At 64.5% G+C, this 18949-nt stretch overlaps 2 protein-coding genes across 5 annotated transcripts; one reads left to right on the forward strand and one right to left on the reverse strand.

The window, feature by feature from the left end:
* Positions 1-841: 841 nt before the first annotated feature.
* TRMT61A (tRNA methyltransferase 61A) lies at positions 842-7260 on the reverse strand. Of its 3 annotated transcripts, XM_081548624.1 has the most exons (5): positions 7187-7260; positions 6408-6608; positions 6248-6323; positions 3615-3881; positions 842-1948 (listed from the first exon to the last, which is right to left on the reverse strand). In XM_081548624.1, exons 2-5 carry the CDS (start codon positions 6576-6578, stop codon positions 1689-1691), a joined length of 774 nt encoding a protein of 257 aa, XP_081404750.1. In that variant the 5' UTR covers positions 6579-6608; positions 7187-7260; the 3' UTR covers positions 842-1688. The 3 variants fall into 3 exon arrangements, with proteins under 3 accessions (XP_081404750.1, XP_081404748.1, XP_081404749.1); XM_081548622.1 differs by having other exon boundaries at positions 6248-6608; XM_081548623.1 differs by having other exon boundaries at positions 6248-6608; positions 7182-7260.
* Positions 7261-12645: 5385 nt separating this feature from the next.
* Positions 12646-15883, forward strand: CKB (creatine kinase B). 2 transcript variants are annotated; one of them, XM_081548626.1, is made up of 8 exons: positions 12646-12713; positions 13018-13222; positions 13405-13559; positions 13638-13770; positions 14069-14240; positions 14875-14998; positions 15200-15389; positions 15494-15883. In XM_081548626.1, the coding sequence occupies exons 2-8, from the start codon at positions 13030-13032 to the stop codon at positions 15670-15672; spliced, it is 1146 nt and encodes a 381-aa protein (XP_081404752.1). In that variant the 5' UTR covers positions 12646-12713; positions 13018-13029; the 3' UTR covers positions 15673-15883. The 2 variants fall into 2 exon arrangements, with proteins under 2 accessions (XP_081404752.1, XP_081404751.1); XM_081548625.1 differs by having other exon boundaries at positions 13405-13770.
* Positions 15884-18949: the final 3066 nt, after the last annotated feature.

The raw sequence follows: 18949 nt of genomic DNA on the forward strand, positions 1-18949 counted from the left end.
GTGCCAAGTACAACCACGTGCGTGGACAGGGGGCCAGGAATCCTGACCCCGAACCTGGTGGCTCTCCACCTGTCATCCGTCCTGGGCTGGCTTCCCTTCCAGCTCACAGGGACCCCGGTGCAGGCCCCAGAGACTCAACCCGAGCGTCAGTCTCAGCCGCCAGCCTGGGCCCCTCGGAAAACGGGCAGCCCCGGGCCTGTCCCCCTACACAGACGCCCCACAGGCCCTTCCTGTCCCCACACCAGGCGTGGAGTCAGAGGTCAGCACAGGCATTTGAAGGGGGACATGACCCCTGGAGCAGGATAAGGGGCTTGGGGGACCCTAGGGTCTCACAGGGGACACAGGTCTTCCTAGGAGACAGAAGATGCCGCCCCCCCGGTGATGCTGCCGCCAGGAGACTGGTCCTCTTGGAGGTTCACCTCATTTGGCACAACCCCAAGGATCCCCAAAACCTGGGTGGTGGCCTGGGGCCAGAACAGCAGGCCTGGGAGGTCAGGCCCAGCCAGACATGGATGGACGGACGGACAAACACACACATGCACACGCGCGCACACACACGCGGGCACACACACACACACACACACACAGAGCCAGGAACTCTCTCCCCTCCTCCCACCCCCACTCCCGGGAACAAGTGGCCCTTTCTGCAGCTGGGTGGGGGTGGCCACACACTCTCCCCTTTGTCCACCATGTCCCAGGCCGTTGTCCTGGAGTCCACAGCCCTGTGGCGGCAGCCCTGGGAGAGGAAGGAGCAGGGCTGGGCGGCCACGTGGCGAGGTCCAGCTGGATGCTGGTGTGGGGAGCGGAGGCCTGGCCTCGAGGCACCAGGGGACCAGTTGGCGCAGCGGGGGCAACAGCGTTTATTTCTCCGCCGGGAGTGGTCGGGCCGCAGCCCCAGGCCAGCATGGGCCCCTGGGGCTCTCATGCCAACACGGGGTCACTGAGGCTCCTGCCGGCTGGCTGAGACCAGGGCAGACACCCAGGCCTTTTGTGCAACAGGGTTGGGGAGGCCAGCCACACACGGAAGGGGACCCTGGGCCCTCTCCTGAGGCAGATGCCGCAGCTGCCAGGAGGCAGGCCCACGTTTGGCTCCGTTCTCCACCATGGGGCGCCGTCTTCTCACGGATCCACACGCAGGGCTCTGGCCGGACCGGGGCCGTGGAGGAGGCGCTTACTGGGTGGATAAGCCAGGTGGTGGGTGGGGCCCGCCAGGAGGGAACCTGGGCACAGGGCCGGTGCAGCGCCCAGTGCGGGGGTCAGGCCTGAGGCCACGCAGCAGGGCCACCTCTCTGCTGGCAGCCAGGCGGTGGGGGTCCTGGGCCCAAGGCCACCGTCCCGGGCCTCCTCCTCCACCTTCCCTGTTTGGGATCACCCAAGAGGGTCAGACCCGCGCCGGCCATGTACCCATCCGGAGGAGCCCGCGGCAGTGAAGATCGTGAGGCTACGAGCGGGCACACTGACCCCGGGGGGCCGCGGGTCGGAGCGCTGCCCCCCAGGGCCCCGATGCTGCTCCACGGAGGCAGCGCCCCACCCCCCACACCAGCCGTCCAGGAGGCCCCCTCGCCCCACCCTTCCCGCTGCAAGTCCATTTCTAAACACCGGCCCCAGGAGGCGTCCGCTGACCATACAAGGCAGTCTCTGGCCGAGTTTCACCTCCCAGCTGCCCGGAGCTCCCGGGGGGCGGCTCCCTAGCCCGGAGTCTTGGTGGCGAAGGTCAGGTAGCCGGTGTGGCCCACGGTCTCCTTCATGGGCATGCCGCTGCGGAAGGGGCCGGCGTCGGGGCCAGGGTTGGCCCCCAGGTCAGGTGCGGGCAGGCTGATGGTGCGCACGTTGTAGACCTGGGGCAGCACCTCCAGGGTGCTCAGCTCCGAGAAGCCGCAGGCCGCTAGCGCCTGGCACGTGCGCTGTACCTGCTCGATGCAGGGCGAGAAGGAGCAGAAGCGGCCACCTGCGCGGGGGGAGGGGAGCAAGATGCCTGGTCAGAGGGCTGCCCCCCAAAGCCTCCCCCCAGAGCCCTGCCCACCCTGAAAGCCGCCCCCACCAGAGCCCAGCCCCCAAATCCTCCCCCCACCAGAGCCCGGCCCCCAAAGCCTCCCGCCCCAGAGCCCAGCCCCCAAAGCCTCCCTTCCAGAGCCCTGCCCCCAAAGCCTCCCCTGCCAAAGCCCTGCCCACCCCCAAAGCCTCCCCCCACAGAGCCCTGCCCCCAAAGCCCCCCCTGCCAAAGCCCTGCCCACCCCCAAAGCCCCCCCCCCAGCCCGGCCCCCAAAGCCTCCGCCTGCCAGAGCCACCCCCCAGAGCCTGGCCTGCCCCCCTGCCCGCTGGCCGTCCCTCTGCCCAGGGGTCTGTGGCCAGGACCACAGTGCAGAGGCAATGCAGCCCAGCCCCTTCAGGAGTGGGTGCTGGGAGAGACCCTGCTCTGGGCTCCGAGGACGGCCAAGCCCTCCGGCCACGAGGAGCTGAGGCCCCAGAGCAGAGGACCCGGCAGGGCCGGGGGGCAGGCAGTCTCCCGGGCCCACGTGGAAGGGGCCGCCTGCACCAAGCCCACCACCTCACCCCCTCGGCCTCCAGCGGGCACAACCACCCCGACGCCCACTGGCGACCCCCACTGGCGGCTGAGGGTTGGGGCCAGAGCGGAGTCTTGGCACAGCAGCTGCTGGAGCGCTGAGCCCAGAACAGCTCCAGCCACACGGAGCAGCCCGGGGCGGGGGTTGCTATCACAGAAAATTAGAGGTTGTCGGGGCTCCTGCAACTGGAGGCGCCTACAGAGCCAGCCCCGGGATGACAGGCGGGGGCGGCAGCCCCTTCCTGCCCTCGGCCTCCCACAGCCTCCCACAGTCGGGCCCAGGCCCCTCGGGGTGCCCCCTGAAGGGCGGTGGTGGGGAGGCCAGGCTGGGGGAGGGGAGGTGGCGGGGACAGCCTCGCAGGACCGGCACCAGGCCCGCTGGGGTCCTGGGGCAGGAGGGACCTGCGGGCGTGGGGGGCCGAGCCAGAGGGGCGGAGGTGGGGGAGCTGGTGCTGCCCTTCTCCCTGGCCACCTGGCAGAGACCGGGGACACAGAAGTCCAGGGCCAGGGGGCAGGGGACCCACTGGGACCCACTGGCCAGGCGTCTGCGTTCGGAGGGGCGGGGCATTCCCGGGGCTCCAGGCGTCCCCCTCCCGCTGCTCTGCACAGCGGGGAGGAGGCAGGGGGGGCCTGGCTGCTGGAACTAGCAACTTCTCCAGAAAAGGGAAAAACCCAGGGCCTCGCCAGTGCCTCCCTGGCTCGGAGCCGACCTCCCCGCCTCCACACCCAACATCTTCCCTAAAAGGGGTGCGTTCGCCTGGCTTGCGGCTAGTGGGGAGGGGAGACTCTGTGGGGACCGGCTGGGGTCAGGGGCTGACCTTTGACCTCCAGCATGCCCTGCCTCTCACTTAGGCAGGGCTGCGGGGACATCCCCCAGGGACCTCAGACATCACCCACCTTGGGGTGGGAACGGGCCAACCCAAGGGGCAGGGGCCCAGCTGAACCCCACGCTCCTGACTGCCCCAAGCCTCCCCCAGCCCAGGGGACTTCCCTGGGACACACTGACCCACCCCAACCCCCTGACCGCCCCGTTCCCAGAAGCCCGGCTCACCTTCAACCTTGAGGGCGTCCCAGGCGTGGCCCACCGCCTCCCAAGGCGAGGGGATGTCCAGGAAGACGGCGTCCGCCACGTGGCTCACGCCGAAGCCACTACGGCACACGTCCTGGTTGCGCACGGTCACCCAGCGGCCCACGCGATGCTCCCGGAACTCCTCCCGCGCCTTCTCCGCCCGCTGCTGGTGGAACTCCACTGTGTGCAGATGGCCCGTGGGTGCGATGCTGCGGATGATGGCATGGGACACGGAGCCGCTGCCCGTGCCTGGCCAGGGGGCAGGGGTCAGGCGGGCGGCGACCCCACCCTCACCCTGGAGAGACCTGCCGGGGCCCACAAGGTCAGCCGAGCCCCGGTTACCAGCGGGCACCGGTCTGGAGCTCCCCGTGGGGTCCTGGGACACAGGGGCTGTCCTAGGTGGGGGCGGGGGAGCTGCCTGACTACTGATCTGGTGGGGGTCTTGCTGGGCGGGGGGCGGCCCTGCCCACCCCAGCTCTGGAGCAAACCCTGCTGCCCAGACGGGGGGCCCCAAGAGGGGTCCTGAGAGGGGCCAGACTGCCCCACAGCCCTGCAGGGTCTGTGCAGCGCGGACCAAGACGCTTGCCCCATCCCATGCGGCGGCTGGGCCCGAGGGACTCAGGTCAGTCCATCTCCCTACCCCTAGTCCGCTCCGGCCACACGGTGCAGCTCTGCCCTCACCCTGAGTGAACACACGGCACCGTGACGTGTGACAGTGACCAACGTGCGCCCACGTCATCGTCCCTGTTTCCCTCCAGCTCACCGGCTGCCCCTCTGCTTGCCATCTTGTCCTGCAACACCAGGGAGCCCCCGAGCCCTTTGTCACCCCCCACGACCTCCCCACCCCTCATGGCTCCAGGTGCCAAGCTTGATGGAGATACTCTGTGTCCACTGCACACGGACCACCTCCCCCGTGACTGCAGACAGAGCCCGGCATTTACGAGTGCAGAGCTGGAGCGATCCAGCCCCAGTCCACTCCCTGGCAAGCCTCTGTACCCAGTGACCAGCGCGGTGACCGCCCAGCCAGACGCCATGGAGCCGCCCCCTCCCCCACTGGCACCTCCTCCCCCGACTCTCCAGGAGGCGCTTCTCCCCAGCTGCCCGCAGCGCCCACATGGCCCCCCCGTTACAGCCCCCGACCCCCGTCCTCAGGCCTGCCTCCACAGCCGCGGGTTCTCTGCACCCTCCGGCAGACCACCCTCTGCTCCACGGCAGAGTCGGACCCCTCGTGACCCCCCGGCGGCGTGCGCTTCCTCCCTGACCTCATTCCTGCCCCTGCCACCCTGGCCTCTTCGACGGTCCCTCATGCAGGGTCTCTGCGAGGCTCTCCCTTGGGGTGACCCTCCCCCTTGGCTCTTTACGGCTCCCCATCATGTCACTCATTGCTCCCTCCTCAGGTCCCCCCTGACTGCCCAGCTGGAGGGACCCCTCTCAGTCACCCTCGAACGCGCAGCCCCCAGTCCGCAGTAACAATGAGACGGTCACGGTGGGCCCACTGTCTGTCCCCTTCGGGAAAGAGAAACCCAGCCTGACCTGTCGCGGCTTTATCCACAGTTCCCAGAAGGGGAGCTGGCACCTCAGAGGAGCCCGGAAGCCCACTCGCTGACCGCGCTTTTCAGCTGAGTGGAGCCAGGCCCTGGCCATGGATGCCCGTGGGGGGCAGCAGGGGACGAGCTGGCCCTGAATCCTGTCCACCCCCAGCTCCCCTGGTGCTGATCGGCCGGCCCCTGCCCAGCCCCCACCTACTCATGGTTCAGGTTCTGCATCTGACTCTCCCCATTTCAAAGTGATCAGCTGGGCAAAAGAAACCATCTCATCATCCGCATGGAGAAACCGAGGCCCAAAGATGGACGAGATGGCCTGAAGCCTCCAAAAGCTGGCAGCAGTGCTGTTGGGAACTCTTCATGAGCCTGGAGCACAGGGGCCTGGGGCATGAGGAACATTCTGGAAATCCAGGCACACCTGGGCCTGGCTGCTCTTGACTAGGCTGCAAGCTTCGGTCCCCAGCACGTGTGTGTGTGTGCGTGCGTGCGTGTGTGTGTGTGCGTGCGTGTGTGTGTGTGTGTGCATGCATGGGCGCATGCACACACGCAGAGTCTGGGAATACCTGGCTTCCGGTACTTCCATCTACGCCCCAGCCCCGGCCTTAGTGAGGAAGGCGTTGGCCTGGGATGAGCACAAGGCAGGCTCTTCCCCCACAGTGAGCACCCTGGAGCAGCCCTGTCCTCCCTCCAGAAAGAGGCGATTCTCAGCCCTGGGCCTGGGGCTCCCATTCGCAGCAGTGAGGGACTGCTATGCCAGGCACCCCTGCCCTTCTGTCAGCACCTTGGTCAGCGCCGAGCAGCGCTCACCACCCCCTCCGCACCTCAGACAGGCAGGCTTCCCCCTGGGCGCCCGCTCCTCCTGCATCCCATCAAGTCTCACCGGAGGACCGCACCAGTCTCCTAACCAGCCTCCCTGCGTCTGCCCCCCTCGCTGCAGTCGGCCCCCCAGAAAGACCCTGCAGAAACAGATGATGAGCGACTGTGCCTCTGCTCTGGAAGGGCAGGCTGAGGCTGCCTGGACACTGGGTCTGACCTCCGCCTTCACGAACCAAGGCAGCCTGCGGAACTCACCAGATTCACAGACCACGGAGCCAGGCCGAAGCTCCAGCATCATGGTGAGCAGGGCGATGTCGGTGGAGTAGAGGATCTGGGTGCGGTGCGGCAGGTTCAGCGTCCAGAGCTCCGGCGTGGGGTGCAGCACGTACACCCAGCCGCCTCGGCCGCAGGTCACCTTGGAGCCGAAGGGGCGGCCAATGAGGTCTACTGAGTGCCGCAGGACGCCGTGCCGGGTCTGGGTCTGGGCCCCACGCTGCACGCGCACAGCCACCATCGCACCATGGCCCAGGGACAGGATGGCTGTGTCACCCTCTTTGATCAGCTCCTCGTACGCCACGAAGCTCATGGTGCTGCTGGTCGGGCAGGTGCCGGGGACCTGGGGTGTGTGTGGGCATGAACGTGTAAGGGGCCAGGAGGCGGGACTGTGCGCCTGGCATCCAGGGAGAAAGCCCTTCTTGGTCTGGTCCTAAGACGAGAGCCATCAGCCCAAACGTCAGACGGAGAGACGGAGGCCAGGTCCCAGGATTCCCACAAAGTAAAGGCCTGACCCTCTCCCTCGGCATCCTTCTCAGGAAGCTTGGCTCCCTTTCTCTAGCTGTGAGACGAGAGAGGCACCACGCGGGGGGGTGTGTGTGTGTGTGAGGGGCCGCGAGGTCACCTCCAGGCCAGGCAGAACCCCCCTCTCTCTTCACCCTCCCCCGTGGCGGGCTCCTGGGCAGACGGGTGATGGGGCGATGCGAATGCACGCGTCCCCAAGCAGAGGCTGGGGCCGTGCAGCAGGCAGTAAACAGCAACACCGGCCTGGCCTGCGTAGAGGCCGGGGGCGGCGGCTCAGGCCAGGCCGGCAACAGGGCTGGGCGCGGCCACGGGGGGCTGCCGCGACGTGCAGGGCCCGCCGGGGAGACGCCCCCCACACTGCCCGCGCTCTGCCACCGTGGCCCCGCCGAACCTCACCGGCGACGCTCGTCGGCCTATGACTCCTGGAGGCGCCGCACGTGGTTTTGCGTCGCCGCGGCAGCACTTCCGCCTCCGGCTGGAGCGCGGCGCCCGCCGATGGCGTCACGGAGCCCCGCCCCGACGCTCTCGGGGGCTCGGGAGGAGGGGGCGTGGTCTCGGGAGCGCGCGCCGCCTGTCCCAGCGTCCGGGGCGCGCTCGCGGTCAGCTGGTCTTGGTGCTACCGCTCGGGCCCAGGACTACCGAAAGCTCGGGTAGCCCGCCCCCAGCGTGCCGCGGTCTCCTCTGTGGGCGCGGGCGTGACTGGTGAAACTCCAGAAAATGGAGCTGCAGAGGAGCGGGTGGTCCCACAAGGCTTTGGCGGGAGGCAGCCTGAGCAGAAGGGGACGGTGGCCAAAAGCGGCCTTAGACCCAGGCCTGGCCGCTCCTGAAAGGGGCACGTTCTCCGGAGTGCGGACGCCGCTTCCAGGACGGAGGGAGCTCTGCGTCCCCTCCTGGAACCCAGGGTGCGCTGAGCACTGGACGCACGGGGCTCCCCTTGGGACCGGGTCAGTGAGGACAGGAAGAGCGGCCCGAGCGGGGGAGGGCCCGCTGGAAGGCCCAGCAGAAACAGGGAAGCTGCAGCTCTGTTATGTCTCAGCGGGGCTGAATCAGAGCCAGGCTCTGGGCGGACAGTGTGTGCGGGGGAGGGGCACGAGGGCAGGGCCCGTCTTCCTTCAGTGCGCATGTCCCCGTGGGCCAGGCCTTATCTGATGGAGGTCCCAGCCCACCCAGCCAGGCTGGGGCCTGAGCCCCAACCCAGAGCCAGCTAGCATGACCCTTGGCCATGCTTCCCAGGCCCAGGCTGCTCCATCCTGGACAACTGGGAGTGGCCAGGCCCTGCGGAACCAGTCCCTTCCCAGAGCCCTGCCAACTTGTGGGGCGCTGAACTCTTCCCTCCTGTGGGGCCGGGGCTGGTGAGGGTGTCTGCGGACCGCAGAGTCTATGATGGAGACCCAGGTGCCTAGCCTTAGCCCCTCCATGACCCTTCCCTGACTGGGCCTGGGTCTTGAAACCCCAGGAGAGGAAGGTGTGGGCCTTTGGTGACCTCCCATTCTCTGTGGGTTCCTGTCCCTGTGGTGCCAGCGCTCTGGCCACCAGCTTCCTGTGTCTTGCCTCCTCCTCTCGGACAACTCAAGTCCATCTGCAGCTTGCCAACCTTTGTTCCAGGTGACTTCGCACCCGCCTGAATCACCCCTTAATTGCTCTCCTGGGAGATAGCAACTTTTCACTTCTTCGAGGTCCCTCTTCCCCAGCTTCTCAGCTACTCAGAGGCTGAGTGCACACTAAGAGCCTAAATTAGGACTCGGTGACTCGGCGGTGGTTTCCTGTGGTTCCCAACTTCCCATCAGCTTTCTGTGGGGGACTGGTTGGCCAGCTTTTCCATTGCCCTCTCCTCCAGGCAGCCTTCCCAGGGCTGTCCATCTTCTCTCTGAGTCTGCTCAGCCCTCAGCCTGAGTCCTCAAGCACCAACTGATTAGCCAGGCCAGGTGGATACTTTGCCCAGGGCAGAGTATATATTGCCCCCCCTAAAAAAAACTAATGCTGTGTAAGCCCAATTAAGTGTCATCACTTTGAATCTTCCCCACAATCCTGTGAGAGAGGGATCATTTTACAGACTCAGGGAAGTCAAGTAATTTGCCTAAGATCACACAGCTAATGTGGCCAAAGTGGGATTGGGATTTAAAGCCTGTAAACTCGGCTTCAAAAAACCAAAGGCAGGTTGGAGGAAAGGTGGGAACAGGCAGGAACAGGGCCCTGGAGGAGAGCAGGAGGCCGACGATGCCCTCTGGGGAGGGCTGCTCTGCTCTGATCTCTGACCCAAGGTCCCCTCTTCCCTGACCAGCTCGGCCTCCTGCCCCACCATACGCTGTGGCCACAAGGCAGCTCCTGCCCCTTTTCTGACCCCAACCAACTTCCCCTTCGGGTTCTGTGAAGCTCAGGGACAGGGCATTAGGAGGAAGTCCCAGGCCCTGCTTGGGGCCTGGCCCTCCTCCACCAGCCCCACTCCGTGCTTGCCGAGCAGGCCCGTGTCCTGTGGATAAAAGGCCGGGGACTCCTTTGAGGCTCCCCACCCCCTCCAGGGCCAGGTGGTTAATGTGTAACCAAGTGTGATTTCTGAGAAACCTGGACCGTAAACTGGCCGGATGATGTCACCTCGCTTCTTGCCCAGACGCTGCCAAACCGGCTCCTGTGGGCCCTGGGGAGACTGGAGGGTCCACAGGCGAGGGCTCGGTTAGCTGGGAGCAGTGTTCTTCCACTGAGGTGGAGGCTGGTACCCTCTTGGGTCCCCCTCCTTGTTCCCTTGCTCAAGACCACCTAGGCTCCCAAGCGGCCGCTGCCCGGTAGGGGTCTCACCCTGACTTTTGGGTCTAAAGGCCTCCAAGACCCCTCCTCTCTCCCCCGTCACAGTTGCTGACCACATGTGTTGTTAGTCTGAGTCCAGCCCAGGCGTGGCCAGCTGGGGGTCTGCAGGGTGGGCCCTCGGTCAGGTTAGCACAGGGCCAGGCACTGCAGGATCACAGGGGGATTGCCAGACCTCGGACCTGGTTCCCCATCACCCACCTTCTCATCTTTCCTTTGCTCATCTGCAAAACCAGGACAAAACACGCATCTCAGAAGGCTAGGAACTGCTGGAGCCCCAGGCAGGCCCTGGGCAAGACCCCACGCCTCTGGACTACGCTGTCTTAGTGTGGACCTCGCTTGTGGAGTGAGAGGGGAACAGGGGTCCTTCCCTGCCCCCGTACTCCCAAGTGGGTCAGGCCCTTGATGGCCTGAAGGTAGGGGGGCACCTTCTGAGAAGCTGCCAAGGCTACAAAGAGGAGGGAAGCCCTGAGCGCCCCCGCCCCCAATCCCTGGGGTCGGAAAGTCAAGTAGGCCTCCAGGGCCAGCACTCGGTTTCTGGAAACAGAAAGTTGAGTCCATCAGGCGTTTGTCGGTGGGGAGTTGGGGAGGGCAGGTGCAGATACTTCTAAAATTAGGGAGAGGGCAGCAGGGGGCAGGGAACACAGGAATTTCAGGCTTAAGGGACGCCTGTCTGGCTCGTCCGGAGCCATTTGTCTTTTTACCTTGCTTTGCTTTACGTGTCTAAAAAAATGCTGTCTGGGAGCAGGTCAAAACACGCCAAAGTGAGCAAGGGAAGAGGCAGGAGTCCTCCATGGTAACCGCGGGCCGTGCACGGGAGGCAGAGGCAAAGGAACGTGCTCACCCTGTGCTCCAGAGCCCTCAGAGGCCCCAGCACATGGATGGCCACTCGGCCCTGCCGCCGAGGCAGCCGTCTCCTCCCGGTTCTTGACCATATCTTGTTCCCTTGGCTGCTTGCTCACAGCTGCCAAGCTCAGAGTCTTCCTCCAGCAGCAGTCCTGTGCAGTCCTGGAGGGATTTTGTTGAATAAACACATAGATAAATGTTTTCCCCCTTCCTTGCTTTGTTCACAAAGCAACCATATGATGGACATTAACCATAAGAGTGCCAGTTCACCCTTTAAAAAAAATATTTATTGATTTCTTTTTGGCTGCTCTGGGTCTTCCTTGCTGTGTGCAGGCTTGCCCTGGTTGCAGTAAGCAGGGGCTACTCTGCGTGTGGCCTGCCTGCTTCTCCGTTCTCCGGGCTCAGTAGTTGCGGTGCATGGACTTAGTTGACCCTTGGGCAGGTGGAATCTTCCTGGACTAGGGCTCGAATAGCTGTCCCTGGCATTGGTTCAGTTCAGTTCAGTTCAGTCACTCAGTCGTGTCCGACTCTTTGCGACCCTATGAATTGCAGCACGCCAGGCCTCTCTGTCCATCACCAACTCCCGGAGTCTACCCAAACCCATGTCCATTGAGTCAGTGATGCCATCCAACCATCTCATCCTCTGTCGTCCCCTTCTCCTCCCGCCCCCAATCCTACCCAGCATTAGGGTCTTTTCCAATGAGTCAACCCTTCGCATGAGGTGGCCAAAGTATTGGAGTTTCAGCTTCAACATCAGACCTTCCAATGAACACCCAGGATTGATCTCTTTTAGGATGGATTGATTGGATCTCCTTGCAGTCCAAGGGACTCTCAAGAGTCTTCTCCCACACCACAGTTCAAAAGCATCAATTCTGCGGTGCTCAGCTTTCTTCACCGTCCAACTGGATTTTTATCCACTGCGCCACCAGGGAAGTCCCCAATTCACACTTTTTAATAGCTGTATGATATTCCGCACTGGAGAGATGCCTTCCCTACGCCTGGCCCGTCCCCAAGCGATGGGCATGCGGTTACACACAGGTTTGTGTTTGTCTCTCCTACTAGAGAGGACTGGCCTGTGCAAAGACAGATGAGACTATAGGCTGGATTCCTAGAAGTGGGATTGGCGGGTCATGGAGTACAAAGGTTTTAAGTTTTAATAAATACTGCCAAATTACTTTCCAAAAACAATGTAGCACTTCACAGTTGCAGTCAGCCTGTGAATGCCTGTCTCCCCACATTCCAGCCCATAGCCAACACTGGTGCCAGTCTGGGATGTTGGGGATAGTGGAGGGCATAGTCATTCCTTTCACTTGCATGATTCTGATTTTCAGTGTTTTTTGTTTTTTGAATTTCACATGTGCATATTGTTTGTGAGCATTTCCTCCAGCCTCTGGGGAGAGTCTCTGAGGATGACCTTTGAGGTGGGGTGTGGGGATGAATTTGTTCCTGAGGAGAGGGCCCAGGCCTGGGGTCTGCAGCCTCTGAGACTGCGCACTTCCCAGCAGGGCCGCAGTATTCGCTCATCAACCAGGAGGGGCTGAGTCTCTGGCTCAGATGACCCCCAAAGCCCAGGGACTTGCCCAAGGTCACGGCACCAAGGGTGCTGCCGGGCTGGGCCGCAGCCAGACTGCGCCTCCGGGCGTGCCTTCGCTCTGCACCCAGATCGCCGGGGAGATGCCTGCGGGCACCTTGAAGAAGGTCGGCGGCTCGGCGCCAACTCAGACTGGGCGGGAGAAGGTTGGTGGGGGGGCGGCGGTTGGGCAGCGGGGGGTGGCGGTACCTGCCGCGGAAGCCCGGGACGGCTCCCGCCTGGCCCGTCGCCGGGATCACCGCTGGGACTAGCGGGAGGCACGGCCCGGGGTGCAGACAAGGCCGAGCGTTCTCAAGTGCTTGCCGGCTCTCCTGCCTCGGTTTCCCGCTCGGAGGCAGGCGTGGGTGTGGGGGAATTCGGAATGGCCGAGGGCCTGAGGTTCTGGCTTCGGGATCCTGGGCGGGCGCGGGGTGGGGTTAGGCAGGCTGCGCGGGGTCCCGGCCAGGGGACAGGCGGGGTGGGCTGCTTGGGGTGAGGGGGGGCTCCGGGGGCAGAGGGTGGCGGACAAAGCGGCGGCACCACCCCGCACCGCGACCCAATGGAATGAATGGGCTATAAATAGTGGCCAATGAGCGGCCTGCGTCGCGCCCCTTAAGAGCCGCGGGAGCGCGGAGCCGCCGCTGTTCGCCGGCGCCGCGCCCTGAGCTGCAGACAGACTTAGAGCCCCCGCCCCTGCCCGCCTGCTCAGTGAGTGAGCCCGAGGCCTGGGGGTGGGAGTCGCGGGGCACCGAGGCGGGGGTTGTTGTGCCCGGAGCGGGGGCCGGGGCCGGGGCGTCGCGCGCTCCGGACATCCCGGGGTCCGCCGCCTGGAGCGGGCGCGCCAGCTGGGCCGGGGGTCCTGGGCGCAGTGGTAGCCCCCCGCGTGCAAGCGCCGACCCCGCTGACCTTGGCCGCGACTGGGCTGACCGGAGCCCGGGGCCCTGGGTGGTTAGCAGGTCACCAGGAGGCCCGGAGCCTCGGGTCCCGGCTGACTCCCGCGTCTCCCCCGCAGCCCGCCGCCGCCATGCCCTTCTCCAATAGCCACAACGCTCTGAAGCTGCGCTTCCCAGCCGAAGACGAGTTCCCCGACCTCAGCGGCCACAACAACCACATGGCCAAGGTGCTGACCCCCGAGCTGTACGCCGAGCTGCGCGCGAAGAGCACGCCGAGCGGCTTCACGGTGGACGACGTCATCCAGACCGGCGTGGACAACCCAGGTACGCGCGCCGCAGGCCCGAGGTCAGCACAGGAGCCCGCGGCTGGGGTCCAGCGCCCCCGCCCCCTGGTCCTCCCCGGGCCAAGGTCCGGGCGCCCTCTTGGCGCGCACAGCTGCAGGGTCCTCGGCGGCTGGCTCGGGCCTGGCGGTGACGTCACCGGCCCCATTCCGCGCTCCCCCTAGGCCACCCCTTTATCATGACCGTGGGCTGCGTGGCCGGCGACGAGGAGTCGTACGACGTGTTCAAGGAGCTCTTTGACCCTATCATCGAGGACCGGCACGGAGGCTATAAGCCCACCGACGAGCACAAGACCGACCTCAACCCCGACAACCTGCAGGTGCGGGGTGGCCCGGGGCGAGGGGGCCGGCTGGGTGTGGTGGGGGTCGCCCAACGCTCAGCCCTGCTCGGCCCCCAGGGCGGCGACGACCTGGACCCCAACTACGTGCTGAGCTCGCGGGTGCGCACGGGCCGCAGCATCCGCGGCTTCTGCCTCCCCCCGCATTGCAGCCGCGGGGAGCGCCGCGCCATCGAGAAGCTCGCCGTCGAAGGTAAGGGTCGGGCCCGCTGAGCGGCGCTCTTCGGCCCGGGGCCCTGCCGGCCTGTTTACTAGTCACCCGAGCCGACGCGCTCTTATCTGCCCGTCGGCTCGGGTTTCCCGGAGGGACAGACGCCCAGCCCCGCGCCCACAGCGCCCTGGGGCCGGGCGAGGGTCGGCTTGGGCCGTGTCGTTCCGGACCGGGAGGATTGACTGGGCTCCAGCCAGGCCGAGCGGGCATTCTGGGGGTGTGGGATGGTGGCGATGTGGGGCAGGAGCCCACCCGTCCTGCTGAGAGCGCTCCTCCGCAGCCCTGTCGAGCCTGGACGGTGACCTGGCGGGGAGATACTATGCGCTCAAGAGCATGACGGAGGCGGAGCAGCAGCAGCTTATCGACGACCACTTCCTTTTCGATAAGCCCGTGTCGCCCCTGCTGTTGGCCTCGGGCATGGCCCGCGACTGGCCCGACGCCCGCGGCATCTGGTGCGTCTCCCCGGCCCCCGCCCGCCCCGTGCCGGAGGGAGGAGGGCGGCGCCGCGCTCCTCGGGTGGGTTTGGTGCCGCCCGGGCCTCCTCGCAGGTGACCTTGACCGCGCAGGTGCGGGAGGGCCCCGGGCGGGTGGGGCCGTCGTGTCCTCCTCCCCCGCCTCTGGGGCCGCGGCTCCTTGTTTGCTCTCTCCTTTCCCACCCGCTGCCCGCGGGGAGTCGGTCGGGTGCGGGGTGACGCAGATGCTTCCTCGAGTGGGGGCTGGGGAGCAGGGCTCACGGGCTCCGGGTCGGATCGCACCGGGCCTCTGCGCCAGGATAGAGCGACCCCCGTGGGTGAGGCAGGGCCGGCGGCCTCTGCCCCTTAACCCCTAGGTGGGGACCACACGATACCTGACCAGCTAGCTGGGCAGCAGCTCAGGGCTTCGTGTGCCCTCTCTGAGGTGCCCCGTGTGCCCCCAGGCTGTTGATGGGGCTAGAGTGATAGCAGCCCCCCGGCCTAGGGACAGCTGGGGTGAGCACCTCAAGGACCTGGGAAGAGCCCCGGCCCTCAGGCCCTCGAGAGGTCTTGTTCCTGAATGTGCCCCGAGACCCTTGTCCAGGGAGGAGGCTTGACTGTGGCCCTCCCCCAGGCATAATGACAATAAGACCTTCCTGGTGTGGATCAACGAGGAGGACCACCTGCGGGTCATCTCCATGCAGAAGGGGGGCAACATGAAGGAGGTGTTCACGCGCTTCTGCAACGGCCTCACCCAGGTCAGGGGTGGTGCCACGGAGGGTCAGGGCCAGGCCCCAGGGTTCAGACAGAGATGGAGGTGCCCCATCAACCCCCTGGGGAGCCTACGTCTTTGTTGCCTTAGGGTCCTGCTGGAGGGGTCACTCCGGGTCCCAGCTGGTCCCCTGGGGGGGGGGGTTGTCTCAGCCAGGCCTCCCCTCTCACACTTTCTCCACCTCCAGATTGAAACGCTCTTCAAGTCTAAGAACTACGAGTTCATGTGGAACCCTCACCTGGGCTACATCCTCACCTGCCCGTCGAACCTGGGCACGGGGCTGCGGGCCGGGGTGCACATCAAGCTGCCCCACCTGGGCAAGCACGAGAAGTTCCCCGAGGTGCTCAAGCGGCTGCGGCTTCAGAAGCGAGGCACAGGTGAGTGTGTGTGTGTGTGGGGGTGTCCGCGCAGCAGCTCACTCCCCTGGGGCAGCACCCCCACCCAGCCCCGCTGAGCTGAGCTGAGCTGGCTGTCTCCCCAGGCGGTGTGGATACGGCTGCTGTGGGTGGGGTCTTCGACGTCTCCAACGCGGACCGCCTGGGCTTCTCGGAGGTGGAGCTGGTACAGATGGTGGTGGACGGCGTGAAGCTGCTCATTGAGATGGAGCAGCGGCTGGAGCAGGGCCAGGCCATTGATGACCTCATGCCGGCCCAAAAGTGAGGCCCTGGTCGCACCTGCTGCCTCCACCAGCTCCTCCGCTGCTTCCTAACTTATTGCCCAGGCCGTGCCCACCACGTGCCCCGGAGGTTCGCTGTGTGGTGGCTGAGCCTTTAGCCTTGCTGTAGAGACTTCCGTCGCCCTTGGTAGTTTATTTTTGTGATGGCTGAGATGTTGCTGATGCTGAAATAAACTAGGGTTTTGGCCTGCCCCAGCTCTGAGTGGTGCCTCCTCTTTCCAGGGCAGCCCAGGGCCCAGCACCCGGCTCTGAGGCCCGAGTCCTGGCCTGCCCCATCCGCTTCACTGTCAGCTGGGACCCTGCTGTGGCCCCCAGTCCTATTCCGTGAACCTCTCTCTGCCCTCCTGCCCTGGCCCTGCCTGCCAGACCGGGTTGGGCTGCTGGCAGAGCCCCAGCCTAAGCATCTAGAGGATTTATTTGGGGGCCTGAGGAGTGGAGTCTGGCACTTCAGCCTGTAGCCTGGAGGAGCTTTGGATGCTGGGGGGAAGGGCAGGAACCCAGAAATTTGGTACTTTTCCAGCTCCGCCCCCGAAAGCCATTTCCTCCTCTTCCAAGCAGCTTCTCCCTGTTGCCTCCCCCTCCCACCCTAACACCTACTGTTTCCTAAATCACTTCTCTGCTCTGCTTCCTTCCTTTCCAGCCTCCCCAGGCCTGACCCTGCATCCCTCCCAGGGAGCCCCAGGGCCCCCCCAGTCCTCTCCAGAACCCTCGGTGCCCTAGTTCCTGGGCCTCTCCTGGCGGGTCCCCAAACAGGGAAGTGGTAGGCTGTTCCAGTCTTTTGGTCTGCCCCCCAGCTGCTGCTGTCCCCACCCGCCATCTCACTTGGGGGGTCCCACCGTGGGTGGGTGGGCACCCTAGGCAGGAGTGAGCCCGCTGCCCCTGGGCTTGTCCGCTCCAGCTCCTCAGTTCACCGAGTCTGCTGCCCCCTGCTGGCCGAGGCTGCCCCTGCATCATCAGCCGCGCAGACCTGACCCTCCTGGGGTTACCCTATCACTGGGAAAAGCCCCAAATGGCCTCCCCGCCCCAGGGGCTGGCAGTCATGCCTACTACAAACTATGGGCTCTCGTGTCCCAGAGGCAGCTTGTCAACCTAGACCCCGGGGCCCAGGACAAGGAGGTTGGGACAGCAGTGGAGTACCAGGCATGCCTGGGCATAAGAGGGCAAGCCCTCTGGCAAGGAAGGGCCTCTGCACCATCCTGGGGGTCCTTGACTAGCCTGCGGGCCAGGGCCCAGTTCTGTGCTTGCTCTCTCACCATGAAGTTCCAGGTCAGGGGCACGTATCAGGCAGGACTCCGCTTCTCAGCTTCCTCTTCAGCTACGGTCCCCTCCAGCAAGTGGGGGCTGGACCAGGCCAGGCAGTGCTTTGTAGATGGTAGTCTGGTGACTCAGAGCAGAAAGCATGGAAGTGCACCCCTCTGTGAAGGCCTCTCCCTGCTGAGGGGGGCTTGAGCAGCTCAGAAGAGGCAGCAGCAGGGTGGGAGGCCTCCCTGCTGGGCCAGGAGCTGCCAGTGCGGCTGTGTTGCCACCATCTGAGTGGCCAGCAGGCAGGGTTCCAGGCCTGTCTGCCTGTGTCCACCCTGAGGCCCTTGCCTGTGTGCTCCCTCCAGCTGAAGGCCCCCCTGCTTGTTCAGGGCCCCTCGGGTGCAGGCTCAGGAATGACTGTGCGTGGCTACCTGAGGAGCCTGGCCTGGCAGGCATGTCGCTTCCCAGTAAAGAGAATGTCCAACACCTTCGCCACCTACACTGTCCGATGGAATGCGGCCTGAACTAGCAGTGACCACACCAAAGGAGCTGGAACTTCAAGTCACCCTGTGCGGGCGTGTCACCAGGAAGGCGGGGTGGGCAGGGCTCAGAGCAGGATTTCTTAGGAGACAGTAAAGTCAACACCCTCGGAGCCTCACCCTCTTGCCCGCAGCTGGGGTGGGGCACACACCACACTGGGGCCCTCAGGAACTGGGTCAAGCTCCCTGGGACCCTGTAAGGAGAAGTGTCTTCCGCAGGCTCAGAGCTACCCTGACTCAAACCCACTGCTGCTTCCTCGGCCACTCCTTTTCTCCCTTTCTACTGAGCGCAGAACTTGTAAGCTGCACTATTTTTGGAACAGACATAGCTGCCGATACAGCAGCGAGAGCACTTCCGCTCAGCCGTCCGTGGACCCTTCAGCCTGAGTCCCTACCACCTCGCCTCCTTTCCTCTGGATTCAAGAGACCTTTACACCGGGCGATTTTAGTATCCCTTGAAACTACGGTCAAACGTGGGAAGTCTAAGAAATGCCCAGCCATACAACAATACACACTTGTCTTCACTCCGCATCTGGAGTGGAAGTCGCCCAGGAGCACTAGAGCGCCGTGCACCTGCAGTGCAGCCAGGGCTTGGCCAGGACGCCCCCTCCCCACGGGGCCGCCAACAGCGGGCGGGAGGAGGGGGTGCTCGCTGCCTCCCGCCTCTCGATGCCAGCAGTCTCACTCACCCTGCTCGGGACAAGGAAAGAAAATCTCTCTCTAGGCACTGCCAAGTGTTGTCCCCTGGGGGCCCAGATCGCCCTCAGCCCCTTCAAGAACCACTGCCCCGCAGAAATGCCATCCCTCACAAGAGGGCAGAGCTGCTCAGAACTCCAACAATAAAGGGTTGGCTACAAAACTGGGCCACCTCCCTCCCTCGATGTGGCACCACGCGGGCGTGGAGAACTTGGTGAGCCGGCGACACGCTTAAAACAGCAGAAGTGTAAAAGCAGGTTATAAAACAGCTTGTCCTTGTGGGATCCCACACAGATCACGGATGGAAAATTCCCGGAGAACAGTAGTCGGCTGTGGGTGGCGGGGTAACAGGTGACTTCCTTCTTTATACTTTCTTTTCCAGATTTTCTACAGTCAACATGTATTCCTTATATAAATAGCTGAAACAATTTTTTTTTGAGTGGTTTAAAATAAACGCTCCAAGGTGTGCTGGTTGGTGGGAGCCCTGAGGCTTGTCTCCTCACTCAGCGCTGAGGGGAGCTCTTGCCTCCGGGGGCATCGCCGCCTTAGGCACTCCAGCCCTGCCCTTGGGCTCAGTTTGTCTTTCTGTTGTTTCAGGGACAAACTTTAGTTAGGTCTCCTCCCTCCGGCTGGAAGGATTTAGGCCTCAACTCTGGTTGCTTGTTCCCCTGACTGGCGCTTGATCCTTTTCTTGACTAATCCAAGGGGCCTCCTTAGGCTAACCAACCTGGCAGACTTTAGGTGCTCACAGGGACCCCGTTGTTGACACTGGGAGAATGCCAGG

Source organism: Giraffa tippelskirchi, chromosome 12, assembly GCF_054371585.1.
Source record: "Giraffa tippelskirchi isolate mGirTip1 chromosome 12, T2T-mGirTip1v1.2.pri, whole genome shotgun sequence".
NCBI classification, from domain to species: domain Eukaryota; kingdom Metazoa; phylum Chordata; class Mammalia; order Artiodactyla; family Giraffidae; genus Giraffa; species Giraffa tippelskirchi.